We start from the raw sequence: 27271 nt of genomic DNA, 5'->3' as shown, positions 1-27271 counted from the left end.
TAGTATTTTAAGCTGATTAAATTGATGCGACCATCAATTCCCTGAGAGACACGTTGAGAAGTAAACAACTGAGCCTGGCCTGTGACTGGTACAACGATGAATGCGGCCCCGCAGGTCAGCTGCCTTTATACTTCCTGTAAGGGGTGGAGCCATGGGCGAGCCTGTATATGCCCCGACATATCCCCCTGTGGGTGAAGCCAAACAATGGCCCACAGGTGGAGCCCACAGGGTTAAACACATAACGTAACACGATACAGCAGTAACATGATATCACAGTGCACTGGTGAATTAACAGTTGTTCCATTCACCACACCGACATCGGAAATGCGATTTGCCATCGGCAGAAAATCGTGCGTCATGCAAAAACTGGTGTTTGCTGATTCAGGCGCAATGCTCCAGTCCGTCCCTGGTGGCGAAATAAAAATTTGCACCCCACGCAAAACCGTCATTTGCATGGATTTAAATCAGATTAGCGGGTTGGACACCGGTATGCCCCGTCCTTCTGCTATGCTCCACCCCTCTTAGGCAGAGGTCACGTGGGCACAAATCGGTACAAGTATTTACAAACGGGACCTGGGTGCTGCTGAGGGTGAGTGGGAAGGTCAGGTAACTTTTTAAAACTCTCCAAATTTGTCGGGATTGCTGGGGGGGGGGGGGCGGGTAGCTGCCTGGGGGGGAGGAAGGGGGGGGGGGGGGGGGCTGACAAGGTGACAGGCCAATGGATTTGGCGTGTTCCCTCAGGATAGGAGTGGCCTGGCTCAGACCGCCATTGCTGCAGTATGTGCTTTAAACGCACCCTTTGGTGCTACTTGCAGGTCCTGGCTGTTCACTCTGCTGACTTGTCTCTCAGTCCTGTAAATGTTTGCAGAGCCTCTGGTCATCTGGGTGCCCACCCAGGTCTCCCACCTGTAAGCCATCAGAGCCCAGCAGCATCATCAATGGGATGGGCACGTCCAAGCTCATATAGTGGCACAACAGGTGCTGGCACAGCAGCCCCACTGCAGGGGCAGAGGCCTCACCAGTGACACTATCAGCTAGCCCATGTTTCAGGCTCACCAGCTATCTCCAAGCCCTGCCTACTCACTGCGCCCATGCTCCCATCCATCCTGTCCCTGGTCATGTTGTCATAACCTGTGTGTCACACCAGGCCACACATCACACCGCAGCTATACTCCCAGCAGACGCACACTTCCCTGCCTCATCCCCAGCTGTAGGAGCTGCCCACTTACAAGCCTCTAAGCATGATTGGTAACACGCGGTGATCTTCTCCACTGCACAACCAGGTACCACACTGCTGGCGGGATAACACGACCCACCCAGTGAGGAAACCCACAGCAGACCCCACAAAGGAAACAGGACAGGGGCTACAGAGCCTTTCGCTGAAATGGGTTGCAACACCCACCGGTGCCCCTGTTGACTGCGAGGATAGAGGCTCCCCAGATCACAGGCCCGTGTCACTCACTGATCGGGACAGGGGTGCATTCCGTAAGCAACATACCGGGGGGACCGGCTGAGGGCTGGGGGACAGGTTCAGGGTGACGCTGAAGTGTAACTGTTGGCTTTGGGTGGGAACACTCGTCTTGCTAACATGTCTTCTCTTTCCCCACCCCCCTGCAGAGAATGAATTTAGGAGTTCAGACAGCTATGCTGGCTATCTATCTGACCGCAGCTGCCATTACGGACACACGGAGACTGAAGGCACAGGGCCTGCTCAAGCGGGACCCTGCACAAGAGTAGCCTACCCCAGGAGAGCAGGGCCAACTGCTGAGGCTCGAGTCCTGGCCATCCAACAGGTCGAGGAGCAGGTGCGAAGGAGGCATCGCATGAGGGCATGTGTATACCGTCAGCACCTGTCCTCTGAGGACCATGTGTTCCAATGACAAATTTGGCTAGCCATTGAGACCATGCACTCCCTGTACAAAGTGGTGGCCCACCAGGCACCGCGGGGGTTTGGAAGAGGACACCAACGCCCGGTGGACATTAAGGTGACGGTCGCCTTGACCTTTTATGCCTCTGGGTCTTTCCGGGGGTTGAACAGGGACGTGTCTGGGATCTCTCAGACATCTGCACGCAGGTGCATCCGCGATGTGATGGATGCCCTATCAGTTCAAGCATCAGACTATATAAACTTCAGTCTGGGCCAGGCTTACCAAGATGCCCGGGCAGCAGGATTCGCCACCATCACTGGCATGCCTCAGGTCCAGAGGGTGATTGATGGCACGCATGTCCTCCTATGAGCACTGGCTCATGAATGGGTGCCCTTTATCAATCAGAAGGGGTTCCACTCCATGAATGCGCAATTGGTGTCTGGCCGATACCTAGGCAACATGCAAGACTCGTCGGTTCCTGTCACATTTGAGGCACTCCGTAGTTGGCTCTTGGGTGACGAGCGTTTCCCGCTGAGGTCTTGGCTAATGACGCCTGTCTGGAGGCCCCAGACTGACGCGGAGCCCCATTATAACGATGCCCCTGCAGAAACCTAAGTGTCCTTAAACGGTGCATCGGTATCCTCAAGATAATCTCCGATGCCTGGACTGCTCTGGTGGTGCTCTCTGGTAAAGCCCCATGAGGGTATCGAACATCGTGATGGCCTGCTGTGTCCTTCACAACATCGTGTAAAAGATGGTGGCTCCCGTTGGTCAAGCATGGCGGGCGGTGAGGACGATGGCGTCCAAGATTGCGGCCCCTGTGGATCGCACGTGGCCGGCCGCGTGGGGGAGCATGGTCAAGATGGCGGCCCCCATGAGTCGCACGTGTTGTGCGGAGGCGGAGGCGGCAGACACGCTGCCACTTTGCGGGGCCTGTGGGTCTGTGGATCGGGTCTGTGAGTTCGAGTTTTTAGACCTGGCCAGTCAGACCTTGGTGAAGTGTCCTTTTCGCCCACAGTTACTACAGTTCACGTTGCGGGCCAGGCAGTGCTGTCGGGGGTGTTGGGACTGGCCGCAAAAATAGCAGGGCAGCCCCCCATGATGGGCGGGTGGCCGCGCGGCACAAGCCTGGGGTAGTCTCTGGTCGGGGCCCCACGAGGGGGGTCGCGTGGTCAGCGGGGAATGCAGTAAGGCTCTGAAACGGGACCTCCAGAGAGGTAGCTAGTGTTACCGTGTCCTCCAGGTTCCGGGCCCATTTTTCAATCAGGCGCTGTCTTAAGTAGTTCGATCGGACCCTCGCCACGTAAACGTCTCGGATAGCGAGCTCCATATGCTGAGGGGCCGTAACGGCCTGGTAGTTATAGTTGCGCGTGAGGGCTTTGAGATCGCGTAGGTAATCATCTAGCGACTCCCCGGGGCGCTGGCGGCGAGTGGTGAAGATGTGTCGCGCGTAGACCTCGTTCACGGGCTGTACAAATATGCGTTCGAGTAGTGCGAGGGCCTCTGTATAGGACGCGGCGCCGTCGAGCTGGACAGAAATACGATGGCTCACCCGTGCGTGGAGAAGACTCAGTTTCTGTTCGTCCATGATGGATGGCGTAGACGACGCGGCGAGATAGGCCTTGAAGCATCGAAGCCAGTGCGAAAATGCTTCCGCGGCCTGTGGATCGAGTTCCAGTCTATCAGGTTTGAGGGCTGATTCCATAGTAGTATTTTAAGCTGATTAAATTGATGCGACCATCAATTCCCTGAGAGACACGTTGAGAAGTAAACCGTGGTTTTAATCAGCTTACAACTGAGCCTGGCCTGTGACTGGTACAACGATGAATGCGGCCCCGCAGGTCAGCTGCCTTTATACTTCCTGTAAGGGGTGGAGCCATGGGCGAGCCCGTATATGCCCCGACATATCCCCCTGTGGGTGAAGCCAAACAATGGCCCACAGGTGGAGCCCACAGGGTTAAACACATAACGTAACACGATACAGCAGTAACATGATATCACAGTGCACTGGTGAATTAACAGTTGTTCCATTCACCACACCGACATCGGAAGTGCGATTTGCCATCGGCAGAAAATCGTGCGTCATGCAAAAACTGGTGTTTGCTGATTCAGGCGCAATGCTCCAGTCCGTCCCTGGTGGCGAAATAAAAATTTGCACCCCACGCAAAACCGTCATTTCCATGGATTTAAATCAGATTAGCGGGTTGGACACCGGTATGCCCCGTCCTTCTGCTATGCTCCACCCCTCTTAGGCAGAGGTCACGTGGGCACAAATCGGTACAAGTATTTACAAACGGGACCTGGGTGCTGCTGAGGGTGAGTGGGTTCCACTCCATGAATGCGCAATTGGTGTCTGGCCGATACCTAGGCAACATGCAAGACTCGTCGGTTCCTGTCACGTTTGAGGCACTCCGTAGTTGGCTCTTGGGTGACGAGCGTTTCCTGCTGAGGTCTTGGCTAATGATGCCTGTCTGGAGGCCCCAGACTGACGCGGAGCCCCATTATACCGATGCCCCTGCAGAAACCTGAGTGTCCTTAAACGGTGCATCGGTATCCTCAAGATAATCTCCGATGCCTGGACTGCTCTGGTGGTGCTCTCTGGTAAAGCCCCATGAGGGTATTGAACATCGTGTAGGCCTGCTGTGTCCTTCACAACATCGCACAGCAGACAGGGGACATCCTTGTTCCTCCTCCCTCCACTCCCCTTCCCTGTCCCTCCTCCCTTCAGAAAGATGGGAATAAAGGTGTGGTGGTATGTATTAGGGGTCATGTGGGACTGTGAAGCCGTGATGCTATTGGCTGACAGATCCCGGGTCCTGGTTGGCTGTTGACCTCTGGCTCCGCCTTAAGAACCCGTGCTTCTCCCCGCAGCTCCATTCTGTTGCTGAACTGCTGGGAACAAGTCACGCTTAATAAAGTCTCATCGACTTCATCTCTACTCGTCTCTCTCGTAAGTCATTGTGCGCTACAATTTATTAAGCGTGCTTAAAGGACTATGGAGCTCCGGATCGCCCCGGAATGCCTGCGGATCAGCCCCCACGCAGTGAACTCGGCAGCAGTCTTTAAACACTGGCAAGCTTGTTTCGAAGGCTACCTCCGAACGGCCCCTGGCCGGATCACAGAAGACCAGAAACTGCAGGTCCTGCACTCAAGGGTAAGCCCGGAAATTTACCCCCTCATAGAAGACGCAGAGCATTTCCCGACGGCGCTCGCAGCACTGAAGAGCATCTACGTTCGCCCCGTGAACCAGGTCTACGCACGCTACCAACTCGCAACGAGACGGCAAAGTCCCGGAGAATCGTTAGAGGAGTTCTATGCCGCGCTGCTAATTTTGGGACGGGGCTGCAGCTGCCCGCCGGTAAACGCGACTGAACACACGGACATGTTAATTCGCGATGTGTTTGTGGCAGGTATGAACTCTCCCCAAATCCGCCAAAGACTTTTAGAAAAAGAGTCGCTAGGACTCTCAGAGGCACGGGCCATTGCAGCCTCCCTAGATGTGGCCTCGCAAAACGCCCGCGTCTACGGCCCCGACCGTGCGGCAGCCCCTTGGGCTCCATGGACCCCCGTCGCGTCAATCTCCCCCCCCCCCCCCTCTCCCTCACAGGCTTGCGCGGTTAAAGCGCCGGATCATCCTGGGGGGGCCCGCTGCTATTTCTGCGGGCAAGCAAAACACCCCCGGCAGCGCTGCCCGGCCCGCGCAGCTATTTGCAAGAGCTGCGGCAAAAAGGGCCATTTCGCGGCTGTGTGCCGGTCCCGGGGGGTCGCCGCGATCCCCGGAGAAGAACGAGCCCACCGCATCCCAAACGCTCCCCAACCCCCCCCCCCCAGCGCCCCATGTGCGACCCGCGGGCGCCGCCATTTTGGGTCCCGGCCACCATGAGGGGAGGATGGGCGCCGCCATCTTGTGACTCCCCAGTCACGTGCGATGCATGGGGGTGGCCATTTTGTCCACCCCCGACCACGTGCGATCCATGGGGGCGGCCATTTTGTCCATCCCCGGCCGCGTGCAATTCATGGACGCCGCCATCTTGGATGACAACAAAGGACACCAGCATCGACGGCTCCACGGGGTCCGAAGAAGACGCTGAGACACTACGACCACAACTGGCCTCGGTGACGCTAGATCAATCACGGCCCCGGACGCTCCAGACGACGACAACAACGGTGCTGATCAACGGACACGTGACACCATGCCTGATCGACTCCGGGAGCACCGTAAGTTTCATCCACCCCGACACGGTAAGACGCTGTTTTTGACCATCCATCCAAGTACGCAAAAGATTTCCCTAGCTGCAGGATCCCACTCCGTAGAGATCAAAGGGTTCTGCATCGCGAACCTAACTGTGCAAGGGCGGGAGTTTAAAAACTACAGGCTCTACGTCGTTCCCCAACTCTGCGCGCCCACATTACTGGGATTAGATTTCCAGTGCAACCTGCAGAGCCTAACGTTTCAATTCGGCGGCCCAATACCCCCACTCACTATCTGCGGCCTCGCAACTCTCAAAGTTGAACCGCCGTCCTTGTTTGCAAACCTCACCCCGGATTGCAAACCCGTCGCCACTAGGAGCAGACGGTACAGCGCCCAGGACCGGATATTTATTCGGTCTGAAGTCCAGCGGTTGCTGAAGGAAGGCATAATCCAGGCCAGCAATAGTCCCTGGAGAGCACAGGTGGTAGTAGTAAAGACCGGGGAGAAGCAAAGGATGGTCATAGACTATAGCCAGACCATCAACAGGTACACACAGCTGGATGCGTACCCTCTCCCCCGCATATCCGACATGGTAAATCGGATCGCCCAATATAAGGTTTTCTCCACCGTGGACCTCAAGTCCGCCTACCACCAGCTCCCCATCCACCCAGGTGACCGCAAGTACACAGCCTTCGAGGCAGATGGGCGTCTATACCACTTCCTAAGGGTCCCATTTGGTGTCACGAACGGGGTCTCGGTCTTCCAACGGGAGATGGACCGAATGGTTGACCAACACGGGTTGCAGGCCACGTTCCCGTATCTCGACAACGTAACCATCTGTGGCCACGATCAGCAGGACCACGACGCCAACCTCCAAAAATTCCTCCAGACCGCAAACGCCTCGAACCTCACATACAACGAGGAAAAGGGCGTTTTTAGCACAAACCGGCTGGCCATCCTGGGATACGTAGTGCGCAATGGGATAATAGGCCCCGACCCCGAACGCATGTGCCCCCTTATGGAATTTACCCTCCCCCACTGCTCCAAAGCCCTGAAACGTTGCCTGGGGTTCTTTTCATATTACGCCCAGTGGGTCCCCCAGTATGAGGACAAGGCCCGCCCGCTAATACAGACCACTACCTTCCCCCTGTCGACAGAGGCTCGCCAGGACTTCAGCCGCATCAAAGCGGATATCGCAAAGGCCACGATGCACGCTATCGACGAGTCCCTCCCCTTCCAGGTCGAGAGCGACGCATCCGACGTAGCTCTGGCGGCCACCCTTAACCAAGCGGGCAGACCCGTGGCCTTTTTCTCCCGAACGCGCCACGCCTCAGAAATCCGCCACTCCTCAGTGGAAAAGGAAGCCCAAGCCATAGTGGAAGTCGTGCGACACTGGAGGCATTACCTGGCCGGCAGGAGATTCACTCTCCTCACTGACCAACGGTCGGTAGCCTTCATGTTCGATAATGCACAGCGGGGCAAAATTAAAAATGACAAGATCTTAAGGTGGAGGATCGAGCTCTCCACCTTCAACTACGAGATCTTGTACCGTCCCGGAAAGCTGAACGAGCCGTCCGATGCCCTATCCCGCGGCACATGTGCCAACGCACAAATAGACCGTCTCCAAGCCCTCCACGAGGACCTCTGCCACCCGGGGGTCACTCGGTTCTACCATTTTATAAAGTCCCGCAACCTCCCCTACTCTGTGGAGGAGGTCCGTACAGTCATCAGGAACTGCCACATCTGCGCAGAGTGCAAACCGCACTTTTTCAAGCCGGATAGAGCTCACCTGATCAAGTCTTCCCGTCCCTTTGAACGCCTTAGTCTGGATTTCAAAGGGCCCCTCCCCTCCACCGACCGCAACACATACTTCCTGAACGTGGTGGACGAGTACTCCCGTTTCCCCTTCGCCATCCCCTGCCCGACATGACAGCGGCCACAGTCATCAAAGCCCTTAGCACCATATTCACACTGTTCGGTTGCCCCGCATATATCCATAGCGACAGGGGGTCCTCCTTCATGAGTGACGAGCTGCGTCAGTTCCTGCTCAGCAAGGGTATAGCCTCGAGCAGGACGACCAGCTACAACCCCCGGGGCAACGGGCAAGTAGAGAGGGAGAACGGCACGGTCTGGTAAACCGTCCTACTGGCCCTACGGTCCAGGGATCTCCCAGTTTCCCGGTGGCAGGAGGTACTCCCGGACGCTCTCCACTCCATCCGGTTGCTGCTGTGTACCACCACTAACCAAACACCCCATGAGCGCCTCCTTGTCTTCCCCAGGAAGTCCTCCTCCGGAACGTCACTGCCGACCTGGCTGGCGGCCCCAGGACCCATCATGCTCCGAAAACATGTGCGGGCGCACAAGTCGGACCCGTTGGTCGAGAAGGTTCGCCTCCTCCACGCGAACCCGCAGTACGCCTACGTGGCGTACCCCGACGGCCGACAGGACACGGTCTCCCTGCGAGACCTGGCGCCCACCGGCAACACACGCCGCCCCCCCCCCCCCCCCCCCGACACCGATCATCCCCTCCCTGCCACCAGCGCACCCCGCGACCGCCTCCTTCCCGGGAGGATCTGTCCTCCTCCCGTGTCCGACCAGGAGTGAAACAGAAACAAACAACGAAACGCTCCCGGAGACGGCAACGTGGGAACAAGCACCTGCACCACCACCACTGAGGCGATCGACGAGGAAGACCAGACCGCCCGCTCGACTCGTGGCATCGGTGTGACATCAAGAATGTTGTTGGGACTGTAACGAAAAAGTTCTTTTCTCCTACGAATATTGTAAATAGTTCACAAACCTTGTACATAGCCCAGTGTAGGGCTAAAATTGTAATGACATGCCCAAAAATTTCCTCCCAGGACCAGCCTTGTAAACCCCTACCACCATGCGAACCACCATCCCGCCGGGTTCATTTTTAACAAGGGGTGAATGTGGTGGTATATATTAGGGGTCATGTGGGACTGTGAAGCCGTGATGCTATTGGCTGACAGATCCCGGGTCCTGGTTGGCTGTTGACCCCTGGCTCCGCCCTGAAGGCGGAGTATAAGAACCCGTGCTTCTCCCCGCAGCTCCATTCTGTTGCTGAACTGCTGGGAACAAGTCGCGCTTAATAAAGCCTCATCGACTTCATCTCTACTCGTCTCTCTCGTAAGTCATTGTGCGCTACAAAAGGGAAACCCTGAAATTTCAGTTTTTAAAAAATCGACACTGAAGGTTATGTTAAAAGCAATGCAACATGTTTTACTTTATTCTTACTCATTTAATGCTGGAAATTACTGTTGATTGATTTAGCAGAAATACCCTGAAGCAACATGAGAGTAGAATGGAAATGATCCAAGGGCATGCCAAAAATACAGTTATGGAAATTGTCTAGGGTTGAACAGGAATTGTACAAAAATGATTCTTCAAGATTGGTCTTTGTTTAAAATGTGCAAGATGTTATTTTGCTGCTATGTAACTCTTTGGCCAAGGTTTTGTGGTCAGCAGTGAAGCAGGGGGTGCTTGCCGCTGACCTCCGAGAAATCCTTCCATACTGTCACTGTCTCTTTTATTTCATCAACTTACTAGAAAGTTGAAGCCCATTATGTGACACTTTATCAAAAGCCTTTTGGAGGTCCATATACACCACATCAACTGCATTGAGGGAGAGGCAGTGGCATAGTGGTCTATTCACCGGACTAGTAATCCAGAGACCCAGAGCAATGCTCTGGGGACCCAGGTTTGAATCCCAGATTGTGAAATCTGAATTCAATAAAAATCTGGAATTAAAAGTCGAATGATGACCATGAAGCCATTGTCGTAAACACCCATCTGGCTCACGAATGTTCTTTAAGGAAGAAAATATGTCACACTTACCTGGTCTGTCCAACATGTGGGTCTGGATCCAGAGCAAGGTTAGTTGATTATTAAATGCCCTCTGAAATGGCCTAAATAAATGTTGGCACTGCCCAGGGGCACCCACTTCCCATGAGTGAATTAAACATGAATTACCCTCATTAACCACCTCTCTTACTTCATGAAAAATCTAATCATGTTGGTCAAAATTTGTCTTTAACAAATCCTCATTGCTTTTCTGAAATGAATTTGTACTTGTCCAAGTGACAGTCAATCTTGTCCCAGATTATCATTTTTAAACATTTTGCCACTGCCGATGTTAAACTGACATGTCTGTAGTTGCTGGCTTTATCCTTGCAATTTGTTTTGAACAAAGTTGCAATATTTGCAATTCTCCAGTTGACTTCCCCTTTATCCCTGGAAGATTGGAAAATTATGGCCAGTGCCTCCACAACTCCCACCCTTCCTCAGTATCCTCAGATGCATCCCCTCCGGTCCTACTGACACCCATAATCTGGACACAAAACAATTCCTTGTTTAAAGGAATCGTTGAATTTTGAGCGCAGTGAAAGGGTTGTGCCTGTACCCACAGTAAGCCTAATTCTCCGCAATCTTTTTCATCCATCCATCGAGCTCGCAGCTCAACTGAAACCCCCTTCATAAAACTGGCCATTGTCACAACTCCAAAAAGCGAATGACCTCCAATCCTGTTTATTTGCACTGCAGCAGGAAACAAGATTATTCCTTTGGTATTTCATGACAATTATTTGGGGGGTTTCTCCAAGCTTATCCTCACTAAGCTCTGATCTGTACTTTCTGTTTCTTTCAATGCATTTTTATGGCATCAATATTAAATCACATTAAAAGTTCAAAAAGCAGGTTCCTAAACATGCTGACATGCAGGAATGATGAGTAGATCGGCTGTAACTTAAAGAAGAAATATACTGGTGTGAGTTTGTTGCTCTTCTTGGACCTTGATTGTTTACACTGATTCACATTCTTTTCTCAGTGTATTCTAGTGAGATGAGGCTTTTGTTTGGATGTAACTTGACATTAGTAAAATGGGGAAGACACTGGATGGATTTTTGGCTTTGACTTCCGAGTTACCCCAGGGAGAAAATTTTAGACCAGCAGCGCTAAAATGTTCATTACATTTTACATCTTCAACACACTCATAGCTAAATGCCCTGTTTTAAATTGGAAAAAATAACAACCATGCGTGTCGTGTTAATGACACACAGTAATTAATGCAAAAAACTGACCAGCAAAGATAAGCAATTGTGAGATGCAGTGAGAGCTCTAAATCACAGGTGCGTGTTAATTAATTAACATTGCTCCACTGTTTGCTTTGTGTACACAGCGGCAGTGATTCTCTGGCCGGGTTGCACCGGGTGCAAATCCCACCAAGTCAAGAGAATAACAGGAGAGCCCCTAAACAGGCTTGGCGCTGGGCACCGAACAGTGCGCGATGCTCTTGGCCTATTGCAGCTGATATTATCTGGTTTTCCCCCGCGCTAACCATTCAAAATTGCAGGGACCGTTTCTCCCCCCACTCCACACCCCACACCCTCCCCACCCCACTTGCTGGCACAGCGTGAAGCCAGCAGGAATCACTGGAGACCAGGCGTGATAACTGTGAGGCACGATCAATTGAACAAAGACTAGAGTTGGATACAACTGAGGCTTTATTGCTCTAAGATGTGTGGCATCCCACAGCAGCTGGTGAAATGGCTGCTGAATGGAGGACACGCATATTTATAATCCGCCTACTGGGCGGAGCCATCAGGGACTACCGGCGAACCTGTAGTAGGTCCTACCTTACATCACCTAATACAGGTGCAACAGTGGTTTACCACATTCACCCCCTGTTGAAATTGAGTCCGGCGGGGGTGGTGGAGAACTATATACAGCAATGAATTTATATTTACAGTATTTGATCAGAAAAAAAAAAAATGTCTTTTGAAGTCCGGTGCCAGTTAGAGATTTAACCGGTCTGGTGCCATGATGTTCCGCTGGGAGCGACGTAGCGGTGGCGGCGTTGTAGATGCTGGCCTGATGTTCAGTGACTCTGGGAGTGTGCCGAAATCCTCTTCATCCTCGGGCGTGGGCAGGGGAAGGACGGATGGTCCTGGTGGGGTTAATGCTGGGAGCGCCGGTGGAGGGGAGGGTGGCGCCGGGCCGGAGAGGTGTGTGTGTGTGGAACCTGCTGGTGCCATGTCCCTGAGGGAGACAGTATCTTGGCGGCCGTCGGGGTACGCCACGTAGGCATACTGGGGGTTGGCATGGAGCAATTGCACCCTTTCCACCAACGGGTCCGCCTTGTGGAGGCGGACATGCCTACGGAGCTGCGAGCCAAGTCGGGAGCGAGACCCCGGATGTGAACTTCCTGGGGAAGACAAAAAGACGTTCATGGGGTGTGTTGTTAGTAGCGGTGCACAGCAGTGACTGAATGGAGTGGAGTGCATCAGGGAGGACCTCCTGCCAGCGAGAAACTGAGAGGTTCTGGACCGTAGGGCCAGTTGGACGGCCCTCCATACCGTCCCGTTCTCCCCCTCTACCTGCCCGTTTCCCCGGGTGTTACAGCTGGTCGTCTTGCTGGAGGCGATACCCCTGCTGAGCAGGAAGTGACCCAGCTCATCGCTCATGATTGCAGATCCCCTGTCACTGTGGATATTGGCGGGGAAACCGAACAGAGCAAAGATAGTGTTTAGGGCTTTGATGACGGTGGCAGACGTCATGTCGGGGTATGGGATGGCGAAGGGGAACCTGGAGTACTCATCGATCACACTGAGCATATACGTGTTTCGGTAGGTGGAGGGGAGGGGCCCTTTGAAATCCACGCTGAGGCGTTCAAAGGGGCGGGAGGCCTTCACCAGGCTCGCATGGTCCGGCCGGTAGAAGTGCGGCTTGCACTCCGCACAGACCTGGCAGTCCCTGGTGATTGTCCGTACTTCCTCGACGGAGTAGGGCAGATTGCGGGCCTTTATGAAATGGTACAACCGTGTGACTCCCGGGTGACAAAGGCTGTCGTGCAGGGTCCGGAGTCGGTCTACTTGTGCGCTGGCACATGTACCTTGGGATAGGGCGTCTGGGGGCTCGTTGAGTTTGCTGGGGCAATACAAAATCTCGTAATTATAGGTGGAGAGCTTGATCCTCCACCGCAAGATTTTATCATTTTTGATCTTGCCCCGCCGTGTGTTATTGAACATGAAGACTACCAACCGTTGGTCAGTGAGGAGAGTGAATCTCCTGCCGGCCAGGTAATGCCTCCAATGCCGCATAGCCTCAACCATAGCTTGGGCCTCTTTTTCGACGGAGGAGTGCCGGATTTCTGAGGCATGAAGGGTGCGGGAAAAGAATGCCACGGGTCTGCCTGCCTGATTGAGGGTGGCAGCTAGAGCGACGTCATTTGCATTGCTCTCTACTTGAAAGTACGGTGTCTCGTCTACTGCGTGCATCCCGGCCTTGGTAATATCGGCTCTGATACCGGCGAAGGCCTGCTGTGCCTCGGCTGTCAGGGGAAAATGGGTGGACTGAATGAGTGGGCGGGCTTGTCTGCATAGTTTGGGACCCACTGGACGTAGTATGAGAAGAACCCCAGGCAGCGTTTGAGGGCCTTGGGGCAGTGGGGGAGGGGAAGCTCCATGAGGGGGTGCATGCGGTCAGGATCGAGCCCCAGAACTCCGTTCTGGACCACATAGCCGAGTATGGCTAAGCGGGTCGTGCTAAACACGCACTTCTCCTTGTTGTAGGTGAGGTTGGGGAGAGTGGCGGTGTGGAGAAATTTGGCAAGGTTGGCATCGTGGTCCTGCTGGTCACGGCCGCAGATGGTGTCATTGTCTAGGTACAGGAAGGTGGCCCGCGAACCGTACCGGTCGACCATTCGGTCCTTCTCCCTTTGGAAAACCGAGACCCCGTTAGTGACGCCGAAGGGAACCCTGAAGAAGTGATAGAGACGGCCGTCCGCCTCGAAAGCGGTGTATGGACGGTCTGATTTACGAATGGGGAGCTGGTGGTAGGCGGATTTGAGGTCTACAGTTGAGAAGACCCGGTACTGTGCAATCTGATTGACCATATCAGATATGCGTGGGAGGGGGTATGCGTCGAGCTGCGTGTACCGATTGATGGTCTGGCTGTAGTCCACTACCATTCTGTGTTTCTCCTCAGTTTTAATGACTACCACTTGGGCTCTCCAGAGGCTGTTGCTGGCCTCGATAATACCCTCCTTAAGCAGCCGCTGGACTTCGGACCTGATGAAGGTCCTGTCCTGGGTGCTTTACCGCCTGCTCCTGGTGGCGACGGGTTTGCAATCCGGGGTTAGATTGGCGAAGAGGGAAGGCAGATCCGACCTTTAGGGTCGCGAGGCCGCACACATTGAGGGGTGGTAGGGGCCCACCTAATTTGAGGGTTAGGCTCTGGAGGTTACACTGGAAGTCCAGGCCGAGTAGCAGGGCAGCGCAGAGGTTAGGGAGGACATAGAGGCGGAAGCCGCTGAATTCGACGCCCTGGACCGTGAATGTGACCGTGCAGAACCCCCGGATCGCGACGGAATGGGATCCGGAGGCCAGGGAAATTCTTTGGTTAGTGGGGTGTACCGCAAGGGAGCAGCGCCTTACCGTATCCGGGTATATGAAGCTTTCGGTGCTCCCGGAGTCCAGCAGGCAAGAGGTCACATGACCGTTGATTTTCACACTGGTTGATGAGGTGGCCAGGTTGTGCGGACGAGACTGGTCGATCGTCACTGAGGCGAGTCGTGGTCGTGACGTCGGATGGTGGGGAGCCTGGGGGGCCCAGATCTTGGAATGCTGTCGGTGTCCATGTACCGTGGGGGAGACAAGATGGCGGCGCTTGAAGATCCTGCGGGAGACAAAATGGCGGCGCCCTTGGGTTGCATGGTGCGGGGGTTGGACAAGATGGCACCCATGGGCCACACGTGGACTGAGGGGGAGAAGATGACGGCGCCCACTGGCCACGCGTGGCCTCAGGAGGTGAAGATGGCGGCCCCCACTGGCCGCATGTGGTCCGGGGAGGTGAAGATGGCGGCGCCCACAGGCCACGGGTGGTCCGGGGAGATGAAGATGGCAGCGCCCATTGTGTGTAGACTAGGGGGGTGGGGCGATAGCAGCGACTGCGCGGGCCTGGCACACCGCGGCGAAGTGCCGCTTTTTGCCACCAGCCTTGCAAAGGGCAGCGCGGGCCGGGCAGCGTTGGCGAGGTTGCTTCTGCTGGCCGCAGAAGTAACATCGGGGTAACCCGGCATGCGCAGACGGGCGTGTGGCGCAGGCGTACTGCTTGGGTAAGGCCCCCGCTGGGGCGGCCATCTGTGGGGTCCACGAGGGGTAGGAGTGGTGGGCCGCGCGGCTGGTGGGGTAGGCCTGAATGTTACGCGAGGCAACCGTCATGGAGAGCGCTAGCTTCTTTGTTTCAGCCAGTTTGAGTGTGGCCCCTTCTAACAGTCTTTGGCGTATGAGGTCCGACCCAATCCCCGTTACGAACGTGTCCCGCATAAGAAGGTTGGAATGTTCGGTGGCCGTAACGGCCCGACAGTCACAGTCCCGGACAAGTGGGATTCGGGCCCGCCAGAAGTCTTCTATGGACTCACCAGGGTGTTGAGAGCGAGTGGCGAGTACGTGCCTGGCGAAGAGCGTGTTCGTTTTCTGTGTGTAGTTTTCTTTGAGAAGCGCCATGGCGTCAGGGATCAGCGGAAACATTTTGGAGCTCAACCTTGAGTACAGGATCTGTATCTTCTGAGCCTCCGGAACAGGGGTGGTCGCTGAGTTGATGGACGCCTCGAAGCAAGCTAGCCAGTGATTAAAGTCCTTTTTGGCGTCCCCTGATTACGGATCCAGCTGCAGGCGATCTGGTTTGATTCGGAGGTCCATCTTTTAGAAAATCTTAGAGCAATAAATTGAGGCACGATCAATTGAACAAAGACTAGAGTTGGATACGACTGAGGCTTTATTGCTCTTGAGATTATCATAGATTATCATAGAATTTACAGTGCAGAAGGAGGCCATTCGGCCCATCAAGTCTGCACCGGCTCTTGGAAAGAGCACCCTATCCAATGTCAACACCTCCACCCTATCCCCATAACCCAGTAACCCCACCCAACACTAAGGGCAATTTTGGACACTAAGGGCAATTTATCATGGCCAATCCACCTAACCTGCACATCTTTGGACTGTGGGAGGAAACCGGAGCACCCGGAGGAAACCCACGCAGACACGGGGAGGATGTGCAGACTCCGCACAGACAGTGACCCAAGCCGGAATCAAACCTGGGACCCTGGAGCTGTGAAGCAATTATGCTAACCACCATGCTACCGTGCTGCCCATGATGTGTGGCCTCCCACAGCAGCTGGCAAAATGGCTGCTGAATGGAGGACACACATATTTATACTCTGCCTACTGGGCGGAGCCAGCAGGCAGGGACTAACGGCGAACCTGTAGTACAGGTCCTACCTTACATCACCTAACACAGGAGCAACAGTGGTTTACCACAAACTGAGCCAGGGAACTCTGAGGATATTCAAGCCCCTGGGTGGTCGGGGACATTGCAGGGGAGTCCAAAGAATCCTATAAAATCTCTGCAGTGCAGAAGGAGACCATTCAGTCCGTTGAGTCTGCACCAACCCTCTGAAAGAGCACTTTGCCTAGGCTCACCTACCCCCCTCCTCCCCCTTATTCCTTAACACTGCGCATTGATCATGGCTAAACTGCCTTAATCTGCACACCTTTGGACACTAAGTGGCAGTTTAGCCTGGCTAATCCACCTAACCTACACATCTTTGGACTGGGAGGGAACCGGAGCACACATGGGAAACCTACGCAGACATGGGGAGAATGTGCAAACGCCTCGCAGACAGTCACCCAAGGTCAGTATCAAACCCCGTTCCTGATGCAGTGAGGTATCAGTGCTAGCCACTGTGCTGCCCCATGGCATGGCACTGCCCCTGGCACCATGGTTCTGTACCCACTATCCTACTGTCCTTCATTCCATATGCTATATCTTTTCTCACAAGTCTGGGAGCCGACATAACGGGCCGATGAAGACAGTGTAGAACTTCAAAAGAACCAGAAACAAGTTGTTAGAATGGGCAGGTGATACGGAGAAGTGTGAGATGATTCACCTTGATAGGAAGAACATGGAAAGACAATGTGAAATGAGGGGCATTACTCTAAAGGGGATGCAGGAGCACGGGGACTTAGATGTATACATGCCATAAGTCATTAAAGAAGTCTGGACAGGGAGCAATTATTAAAGCATATAGTATTCTGGGCTTTATTAATAGGGGCATAGAGTACATGAGCAAGGAGGTTATGCTGAACTTATAGAATGCACTAGATAGACCTCAGCTAGGCCATACTCTTCCTTTTACCACCTTTTTGCCATCTATGCACGTTTAGAAGACTTTGGGATTACTCTCTTACTCTCTCAACTTTTTAATCTCATAAATTGAAATGATTATTGAATCTACCATTTACTGAGTTCTGAGATCTCACTTTCCACCTCCTATCAACTCGCCCTTGCAGCAAGTTACAGTGCAAAGTCTTTTCAAACTGAAGTGTGTCTAGTGGGGCATGCTGTGCGATACCATACTCCAGCAAGATCTGGCCCATTGTGTCGAGGAAGTTTAATATTAACAAACTTGTTGCCTGTAGTTTTAGTTTCAGTTGTCTGCAAGTCGTGTGTCTTTATCGGTAATTAATTTCCCACTTCTCTATCAATACAGCTTCTTCGTAGTGGGAACAGATACCTCATAAGGTCAGATGACATGGTGGAATCGGTTTACAATGAGAAAGGAGAAATGGTGAAAACCAAAGAGCGACGCCTGTTCATGTTGAATGATGTACTTATGTGTGCTACAGTCAGCTCTCGGTATGTGCAGGCAAATGTAGACTAAATCTAGATTAAACCTTATTTCTCTCATAGTTATTGTTATTGGGTAAATGTACTTTTGTTCATTTCAGTGTGGTGAAAATATTAATATCCTTTTTTTGCTTACTCAGTTTCTGAATAAAAATATGAAATGGTCCATGGGAATGTGGGAAATGCTGGACACTATTCCTTTAAAAGCTGGATCCCCCAAACTATCCAACAGCATCCTCACTGTCTCCCTCTTTCTCATTAATCTCACTCAGTTCCCACCTTCATTTCTTTCCCTCAGCATCACAAACTTCCTTGTCTATCCCGGGAAAAAAAGGTTTTTCATATCAGTGCTTCACTGATTTATATTTTTGACTCCAGTCTGAGAGAATGTTCTGAATTGCTTGTTTCACACTTCCTGTCACTGCAGTGTAATGATTGCTATTTTAAGGGCAGCACGGTGGCACAGTGGTAGCACTGCAGTCTCACGGCGCCGAGGTCCCAGGTTCGATCCTGGCCCTGGGTCCACTGTCCATGTGGAGTTTGCACATTCTCCCTGTGTTTGCGTGGGTTTCGCCCCCACAACCCAAAATGTGCAAGGTAGGTGGATTGAACAGACTAAATTGCCCCTTAATTGGAAAAAATGAATTGGGTACTCTAAATTTATTTTAAAAAATAAAATGATTACTATTTTGTCCTGACAACCTGCTGCATTGCAATGTTGCACTGAGATTCGCCTCAGTAATTCAATCCTAACTCACTTTTCAAAGTGTAAAATTGTTTCAAAGTACTGAGACTTTGATGTGCCTGTTTGCTGGCTGCAATAATGTTCAAGGTTTGATCCTCCAAGCAGTTAAACATCAGGTGTTGATTTAGTACATTTCTAGACCTCCAATTCCGGGTCAGATCGGAAATTGAATAATAGCCAAGAAACGCCAGAAATATTCAGAAAGGGTTCCCCAGGTGAGAGGCTTCCTTGCTAGTTTGCATGAATGTCAAGAAGTCCTGTACAAGTTTTTACTTTTGTTGCAGCTCAGTCGAGGTTGCATATTTGACGTGCAGGATTTGAATGTTGTTGAGCTAAGATCTAGCTCAGCTATTAGGATGTGCAATTTACCCATGGGTATAACAGAAAACCAGGAAAACTCGATCCATTTCAAATTCTTTGTAGTTACAAAAGAGCCCAGGGATTGCTGAGTTATGAACTTCATCATGAAAGGAACATTCAAGATTTTTCAAAAGATATAGCTGGTTCAAGGAAACTTTTTCAATTATACCTTGCTTCATTAATAAGGCAAGGCTCTGTTTCATGGCCATGGATTTTTTTTGCATATCAGTGGGATCAGATCTATTGCAAGAATGATATCTGCTGTTAGCCAGATGATTAGAAAGTACAATAATCTGTATTCCTCACAAAGATTGTTTGATTGAAAGAAGTCACTTTTCTAGCTAGCTAAGAAATTATCAGTGCTTTCTCCAACACCTTATCCCCAGCTATCGTCTACCATTCTCCGCAGCATGCACAAACTCTGGTCACTCTTGAATCCTGTCAGTAACCATTCTTCATTTGTAGTCTGAGATGAACAATATGGGCGGTTGACCTTGCAGATCAACTAAACCAAACCTTGTTCAAATCACGCATTGTGCACACAGTTTAATTAGAGGCCATATATTAGTCATAAGGATTTGGAAGCCAGGCTGATTTAAAGAAAAAAATTCACTCCTTAACTCAGACTCAGAGATGCCACCTCTAAGATCAATTAATAGAGCACAGAGTAGGCATTGAGTTTGAGCTTTTCTGCTCCGCGTAACTCAATATGGCCAGGCAGCAACCTTATAGAATAAAGAGCTGCAGTACATTGTAATAATGTTGTTTGTTTCCAGAAATATTGCTTAAAGCCCAATGACTGGACAAACTCATCACCATCCAGCAAGGCACTGTGCTTTCCAGAAGGGGCACAGAATCTGAGCACAACTTTATTTATGTCTTATAGTTGTGGCCTTCCCTTTAATGCCATGCTACAAAATTTTGACAATACGTCTACAATTGATTGTCGTAACTCATCAGCCTCCAGAGTTTTTGGCATTGCCCCCAAAAAATCATCAGTTAAAGAGCAATGAGTGTGTTAAAATGGCAGTTTCAAAAACATCTGTTGATCCCAAAACTGAGGTGTTCATCAATAGTGGTGTTCAACAACTGGATTAACACAGCTCCTAGACATAAATGGGCTCAGATTCCAACCAACCTGGCCAAATTTTTGTTCCAAAAGGAGCAAATTTACAACAAGGCATTAGTCTTGGGACGTATTGTTCATGTTTATCTGGACATCCTGTACTGATAGGAAATGGATGGTAACAAACCTCTTCAGGGCAGAGAGGGAAAGAAAGAGAACACACATTAAACAGAATATGGAAAAATCTTTGATAAGAACAGAAATGCAAGGTACTTCTTAAATGTGAGAGATTGGCAAGTGTTGTTATCCAAAGGGACCTGTGTGTTCTTCTTTATAAGTCATTGAAAGCTAACACACAGGTACAGCAAGCTATTAGGAAGGCAAATTGCAAATTGGCCTTTATTGCAAGAGGATTTGAGTATAACTTAAAGATGTCTTGCTGCCATTGCATAGAGCCTTGGTGAGACCACACCTGATGTATTATGTGCAGTTTTGGTCTCCTTACTGAAGGAAGGCTATGCTTGCCTATAGAGGGAATGCATCAAAGGTTCACCAGATCCTATTGTCCTATGAAGAGGGATTAAGGATATTGGATCTATATTCTCCAGAGTTTAGAAGAATGAGAGGTGATCTCAGTGAATCATACAAATTCTTACAGGGCTCAAAAGGGTAGATGCAGAAAGGATGTTGTCCCTGTCTGGGGGATCTAGAACCAGGGGACAGAGGGTGCGATTCTCTGGCCAAGCCTGCTTGGTGACCGGAAATTCCCACCCGAGGTCAATGGACCTTCACATGGTCTGCGTCCTGTCCTGTGGCGATCTTGCGGCGGGCGGGACAGGAAATTCCAGCCCAGAGACGCAGATTAAGGAGTAGGCCATTTAGAACATCGATGAGGAGGAATTGCACCACTCAAAAGATGGTGAATCTTTGGAATTTTCTGCCCCAGAGGGCTGTGAAGGCTCAGTCATTGAGTATGTTCATGTTATGTTTTAAGGGGTTCTGCTTTACTTCACAATTGAGACAAAGGATAAAGGTTGTCACACCGAAGTTTTCATAACCAGTTGTCAGACTTTATTTACAGAGGTGTTGCTTGCTCAAGGTCTAAGATGAAATGAAGGGAAAGTTTTCCAAATGCCTCTGTTGATGGCACCATGTAATCATGTGACATACTATATAGAGGGCATTGGTTACAATACATAACATCCCTCCCCCTTTACTCCTGCAGTGCAACAATCAGTACGAAGGTTAACTTTTTACTCATGGTGAACAGTGATTATTAACCAAATATTCGTGTAATACAATTATATATCGTACGAGAGTCTTTTGGGTGGATATCGCAGAATCCATCATTCAGGAGTCTTTGTTTACACACACTCGCTCGTCAGTTCCACACTTGGCTCAGGCACATCACCTGATAAAGTTGGGCAGCTTCTACATATACTGTTTGTTTCACTGTTATAGAATCTGAATTCGACTCAGTCGTGATCATCGGAGGTTCAGGGATTTCCCAAAAGTCAGATGTTGGCCTTTCAGATACCGACTTCACAAATTCTCTTTTTGAAGTGAGGATTTGATCGGTGCGTCTCCTCCAAACTCTCTTATCATTGGTTTGCACTGTATAAGAAGTAGGCCCCATCTTTGTGAGTATTGTGGCAGGTACCCAGTTCTCACTTGAAGAGTAGTTCATTGCTAAAACACTTTCTCCTTGCCCAAAACCTTTTGGTTTTGATGTCTGTTCACAGCAAGTAACATGGGTTTGTTAGTTGTCACATGGCAGTGTTTCAATAAGATATGAAGAAATTGTTCATTCTTTGAGCTAATGATCCTTTGTCTTTTGACACTGGTGCAGCATATAGGGTAGCATTAGGGGCTAGGGCACAGTTGTACATGGCACTGTCACAAATAATACATGTTCACCGACATTCCGAACTGCCTCAGCCCTCGATCCGCACGGTGTGAGGGATGGTCTGCGCTGGGTGCAGAGGTTCTGCTGGGTGTGGCTTGGCGGGTGTGCCGGTGGGGGGTTATGTGGGAGGATGTGATGTGGATGTTGGAGGACAGCACGGGCCATTGCCCCCAGACCAGTCGGGGTTACCCCCAGTAGCGGCCCTCGGAGGCGTCAGGGCCCTGGGCCAGAGTTGCAGAGTGTGGTCGGGCCTAACCAGTGTGTGACTCATCACTGCCACCAGCTCCCTCCGCCACACACCCAGAAGGACTGTGAGCCCGTGTGATGGAATGGGTGGCATGCATGTAGGGATCACCCGCGTGGACAGTGGAATGTGAGACCGGGGTAGGAGTCCGATGTTGTGGACTACCAGAACTCATTGCAGAGCGTGTTGTCATATCCTCCACTGTGTGGACCAGACCCACTGTTGCTGCCCACCCAGGGCCAGCACTCTGCAGTGCAGCTGGTGGGAAGCTTCAAGGCGGGTAGGAATGCTATGGGGGTGGGGGGGTGGGGGCGGGTTGTCCGAAGACAGGTGGGGGGTTTGGACGGGTGGGACGGGACAGATGGGCTGCTGGAGCCCAGGCCCCCTAGTCGGCAAACTTGGAGGCACAGACACCATGTGACCTCCTGTGCCAGCCCAGGCCCCAAGTCCTATCCATCCTGGTCCTCCTCCTTGTCGGACGAGGTATGCCGTTCCTTCCCCTCCTCCTCCTCCAGCATGTCACCCCACTGCATTGTGATGTTGTGGAGGACACAGCAGGCCACTATGATGCGTGAGACCCTCCTGGGGCTATACTGGCGGGCCCCAGAGTGGTCCAGGTACCTGAATCACACCTTCAGCATGCCAATGCACCACTCTCGATGAAGCCACTGGTCACTGCATAGGCGTCATTGTAACATTTCTCCACATTGGGCTGGTGCCTCCAGATAGGTGTCATCAGCCATGGCTACAGCAGATAACTCCTGTCGCCCAAGAGCACCCTCACCCGAGGGAGCACCTCAAAGGTGTAGGGCACCATCAAATGTGCCAGGACAAATACATTGTGCCCGCTACTGGGATAGCGGGCGCTCAAGTGCATAATGAGCATCCAGTGGTCACACGCCAATTGCGCATTGAGGAAGTGGAACCCACTCCAATTGATGAAGGGGACCCTTCATGCACTGTTGGACACCCGCCGCCGACCTCGTTTTCGACTGACTGTGCAATTATCTGCCGGGTCATGATTCGTGATTATGGCGTTGCTGGATGGTGAGTCCGGCCCTGTGTCTTTCAAGATGCTCCAATGTGTCTTCAGTTCAGTTCTGTCTAATTAAGATGTCATCCAAATAACATTGAACACCACTGAGACCACTTAAGGATTTGGTCTGTGGACTTTTGGAATAGGGCTGGTGCTAATGTTATTCCTAATGGTACGCGCTTGTACCTGAACAGTCCTTTGTGTGTTATAATTGTTATGGCCAGGGTTTAGCAAACTCCAAAGTATATCATGGGGTCCACCTGACCCACAACTTTTAATAGATTTTGGTTATGGGGAGCACAAGGGCCCACTTTACAGGTGTGATGCAACAGAGATCTAAAGTATTTTTAAAACAAAACTATGTTTATTCTATTCATTCAGTTAACACTTTATAAACCTGATGTGGAGATTCCGGCATTGGACTGGGGTGAGCACAGTACGAAGTCTTACAACACCAGGTTAAAGTCCAACAGGTTTGTTTCGATGTCACCAGCTTTCGGAGCGCTGCTCCTTCCTACGCGCTTGTACCTGAACAGTCCTTTGTGTGTTATAATTGTTATGGCCAGGGTTTAGAAAACTCCAAAGTATATCACGGGGTCCACCTGACCCACAACTTTTAATAGATTTTGGTTATGGGGAGCACAAGGGCCCTCCTTCCGGAGGAAGTAGCAGCGCTCTGAAAGCTAGTGACATCGAAACAAACCTGTTGGACTTTAACCTGGTGTTGTAAGACTTCGTACTTTTTAAACACACAGTAAACATCTATAGGTAACCCTTAGTTACTCTCCTAACAACATCCATAAGCCAAAACACTTTTTAACAAAGACAGTAGGTTTGAATTTGTTACAGAAACGGGTATTACTTTGAAATCATCAAATAAGCTGAAGACATTCTTTAGCTGGTAGAGAGATACCAGTATACATCTTTTTGCTTTGGCTGCAGCTCTTCAACTCAAAGCGAAACTAAACACGGAGCCAAAACCAGCTATCAGCATAAAACAAAAGTAAAAAAGCAGAGCAGAGCCCAGCTCCACCCCCACACTGACATCACTGCAGCTATTTGATAAACACCCATTTCTTAAAGGTACATCCACCTGACACAATTGTTAGAAAATGTTGCGACTCAGCTGCTACCTTCATCTGGAGATATACTTGGGACAAGTATATCTTACTGAACTGTTGTCCACCCAAATGTCCCGTAGATCCTCCATTAATGGTAAGGGATACTGGTCGGCACACCATACTGGGTTGACCGTCATTTTAAAGTCACTACAGATTTTTACTGAACCATCTGGCTTGATAACTGGAACAATTGGAGTAGCCCAATCGTTTGATTTTACACTCTCAATCATTCCACCTTTGGTCAATTTGACAATTTCCAATTTGACTTTTGGTCTGATAACACTTCATGCCTGTAAGCATTTTGGGGATCTATCAAGTTTTAGTTTGAGTCATGCCTCTACGCTGGTCATTCCCCCTAAAGTGTTTTCAAATATCTTCTTGTTCTTTTCTCAGACTTTCTGTTCTTTCCATCAATCAATTGGTTCAATTCATAGCTTGCCAATTTTGTTTGATTTTGTTCAACCACGCTCTTCCTAAGTGCAGGAAAATTTCCTTTTACCACATGCAATGGCCACGATTCTTCCCCAAAATTTTGAAAGACATGACTCAGCAGCCTCGTCGCACCCGACTTCATGTCAGGATGCGCCCGTTGAATCTCGGCAAGATGCCTCTTGTGAGATTCGTGACGCTCAAAATGTCTCGCGTGAATCTTTAAACGGAACCTCACGAGGCCTTCCAATCGGAATCTCGCTGGAATGGTACTCCACACTTGCAAAAGTAAATTTTCAGTGCCTGAGAGATTGTTTGGCAGTAATTATGACCTGGATTCTACGCTCATCCACTGGTGAGTCTTTAGGCCTGGGAGGGAGCATGAAATTGAAGGGACCGGATTCCCTCCTGGTTCCTGCCTACGCAGGGGGTGTCAAACCCTCAGAAGCGAAGCTCACGCTTACCCCAATTGAGGCCCTAACATGAACAATTATTGGCTTCTAAAGGGAAATTTCTTGCCCAGCCTCAATTTATAGACTGGCTGGTGAATATAACTTGCATGGGGGAAGGCCGATACTCAACAGAGTTAGATTGCAAGCGGGAAGAGAGGTTGGGCACCTTCATCAGAAGCCTCATTCTTTGACCAACACCCACACAAGCCCAGTCACCGAAACTCCCACCCCACGCCTGGTCTCCATCAAGATCGCAATCACGCCTTTCGCACCTACCATGGGACCCCTTGAATTTACCTGACCTCTGGTGCTCAGACTTGGTCTCAGGCATTTTCCTGCATTTCTTATTCTGTCCTCTGCAGCAGTGTCGCTGCAGGGACTGGATGATTGGCTGGCAGCTCTCCAAGGCAGAACTTCCTCCTGAGTGAGGCGTGGAAGCCCCGCCGGAGGCCACTCAATGCTCATTCGAATGTGAAATGGCTGCTGGGTACTTGGAATCAGAGGGTTGTGTACCCTGCTGACTCTTCTGATGGGGGGGAAGCGAGACTCTGCCCTCTGAAAAATTGAGACCAATGACTTATACTGTTATTATAATTCATTTTACGTCTAACTTTAGTGGTATCTAATGGCTGTGTGGGGCCAGTTAGCTTAGTCGGTTCGATGTCTAGCATATGGTGCAGATTAATGCCAAAAGCGCGGGTTTGATTTCGCTTCCAGCTGAGGTAGATTTGAGGCTTCCCTCCTCACTCTGTCCTTGAGAGTGGAAGGCCATGGCAAACCACCATTTTGAAACCTTTGGGTCGAGCAAAAATGGCTGAACGAAGCGAGTGGCTAAACAATGAAATTTCATGCCCTTCATGTGTTTGAATGCTGGCTTTCTTGGCATAGTACTGGTGTAGAGAGGCTTGTGGAGGGGAAAGCCAAAATGGACAGGGAATTCCTTATTTAATTGCTTATGCATGGATGCTGGTAATTACTTTACGATGTTCCCCTTAACAATGGTTAGCACTGATAATCTCACTGTTACTTTAGCTGCATAAATCAGCCCGTAAGGTGGGATTTTCAACACAAACAGATGGCGGTGGAAGCGGCCGCCAGTGGCCAATGGCGGGATCTTCTGGTCCCGATGATGTCAACGGGATTTCCCATTGAATTCACCCCTCACTGTTGGGAAACACATGGCAGGGATGCACGTCAGCATGTAGGGCCGGAAAATGTCCAGCCATCGTGTTCATCTTTTAATGTTTTTAAAAAATAAAATATAGTACCGTCATTGGCATTGCTGACATGGCCAACATTTATTGCCCATCCTTAATTGCCCCAATTGTTTCTAGTATAGTAAACCTTTTATTCTATAGGTGATGTACAGGATCACAGATTTTGTTTCTATTTAGCACGATGTTAGTTTTGCCTGATATTCCATTTAAATGCCTGATTTTTATTTCAGGGTTCAACATGACAGCAGCGGTATTATGCCCTCTGGACTCAGATACTTGCTTAAGTGGAGTGTGCCGCTAAAGCAGGTTGAAGTCGTGGAATTTGGCAACAGTGAGGAGCTGGGAGATAAAAACAGATTTACTCCACCACATTCTGGAGAAAAGATTCTAATCAATGCAAAGCCAAGTAAGTACATTTTCCAATTTTGATAGTTCAGACATGCAGCTGGTAACCCTTTGGCCTGTGCTTGCTCCTGGGCAAAAGAGGATTTTGCAATGCGTTAACAACAATGCTTTCCAGATTGCAGTCTGTGGCCGACTTGGTCCTCAAAACTTGGATCTATTTGTACTTCTCTTTCTTCTTCCGTGGTTTTTTCTCATTAAATTTGGTTTGTGCCTCCAGTTTTGTAAAGGTCATTCTTGTGCAGTTGTATTATTTCTGGAGGTGGCCAGTTAGTTCAGTTGGCTAGGCGGCTAGCCTGCGGCTCAGACTAACGTCAACAGTGCGGGTTCAATACCTGTTCTGGCTGAGGTAGGCCTGGCACTGCCCCTGAGCGTGGAAGGCCATGGCAAACCTCCACTGACAAAGACCGCCAAGAAAAGGGCTCATAATGAAGCACAAGCAGACAGTGAGCCAAGAACCTGCCTTTGGGTAGAGCACACATGAATGAAAGAATAAATTGTTGATGAATAACTTCATAGAAATATGA

General features: G+C 50.7%; 1 protein-coding gene across 5 annotated transcripts in view; it reads left to right on the top strand.

Annotated features, from left to right (window-relative positions):
- The window catches only part of arhgef10 (Rho guanine nucleotide exchange factor (GEF) 10), a 445239-nt gene that overhangs the window by 227514 nt on the left and 190454 nt on the right, over window positions 1–27271 (top strand). For all 5 annotated transcript variants that reach the window (XM_072498626.1, XM_072498623.1, XM_072498625.1 and 2 more), the window contains exons 17-18: window positions 17630–17775; window positions 26573–26748. In XM_072498626.1, the coding sequence (XP_072354727.1) occupies window positions 17630–17775; window positions 26573–26748 (322 nt within the window). The remainder of the gene's footprint in view (window positions 1–17629; window positions 17776–26572; window positions 26749–27271) is intronic.

The sequence above is a fragment of the Scyliorhinus torazame genome, chromosome 4 (assembly GCF_047496885.1).
Source record: "Scyliorhinus torazame isolate Kashiwa2021f chromosome 4, sScyTor2.1, whole genome shotgun sequence".
NCBI classification, from domain to species: Eukaryota; Metazoa; Chordata; class Chondrichthyes; order Carcharhiniformes; family Scyliorhinidae; genus Scyliorhinus; species Scyliorhinus torazame.
Note: the sequence above shows the minus strand (reverse complement) of the source record. Positions and strands in the feature narration are given on the sequence as shown.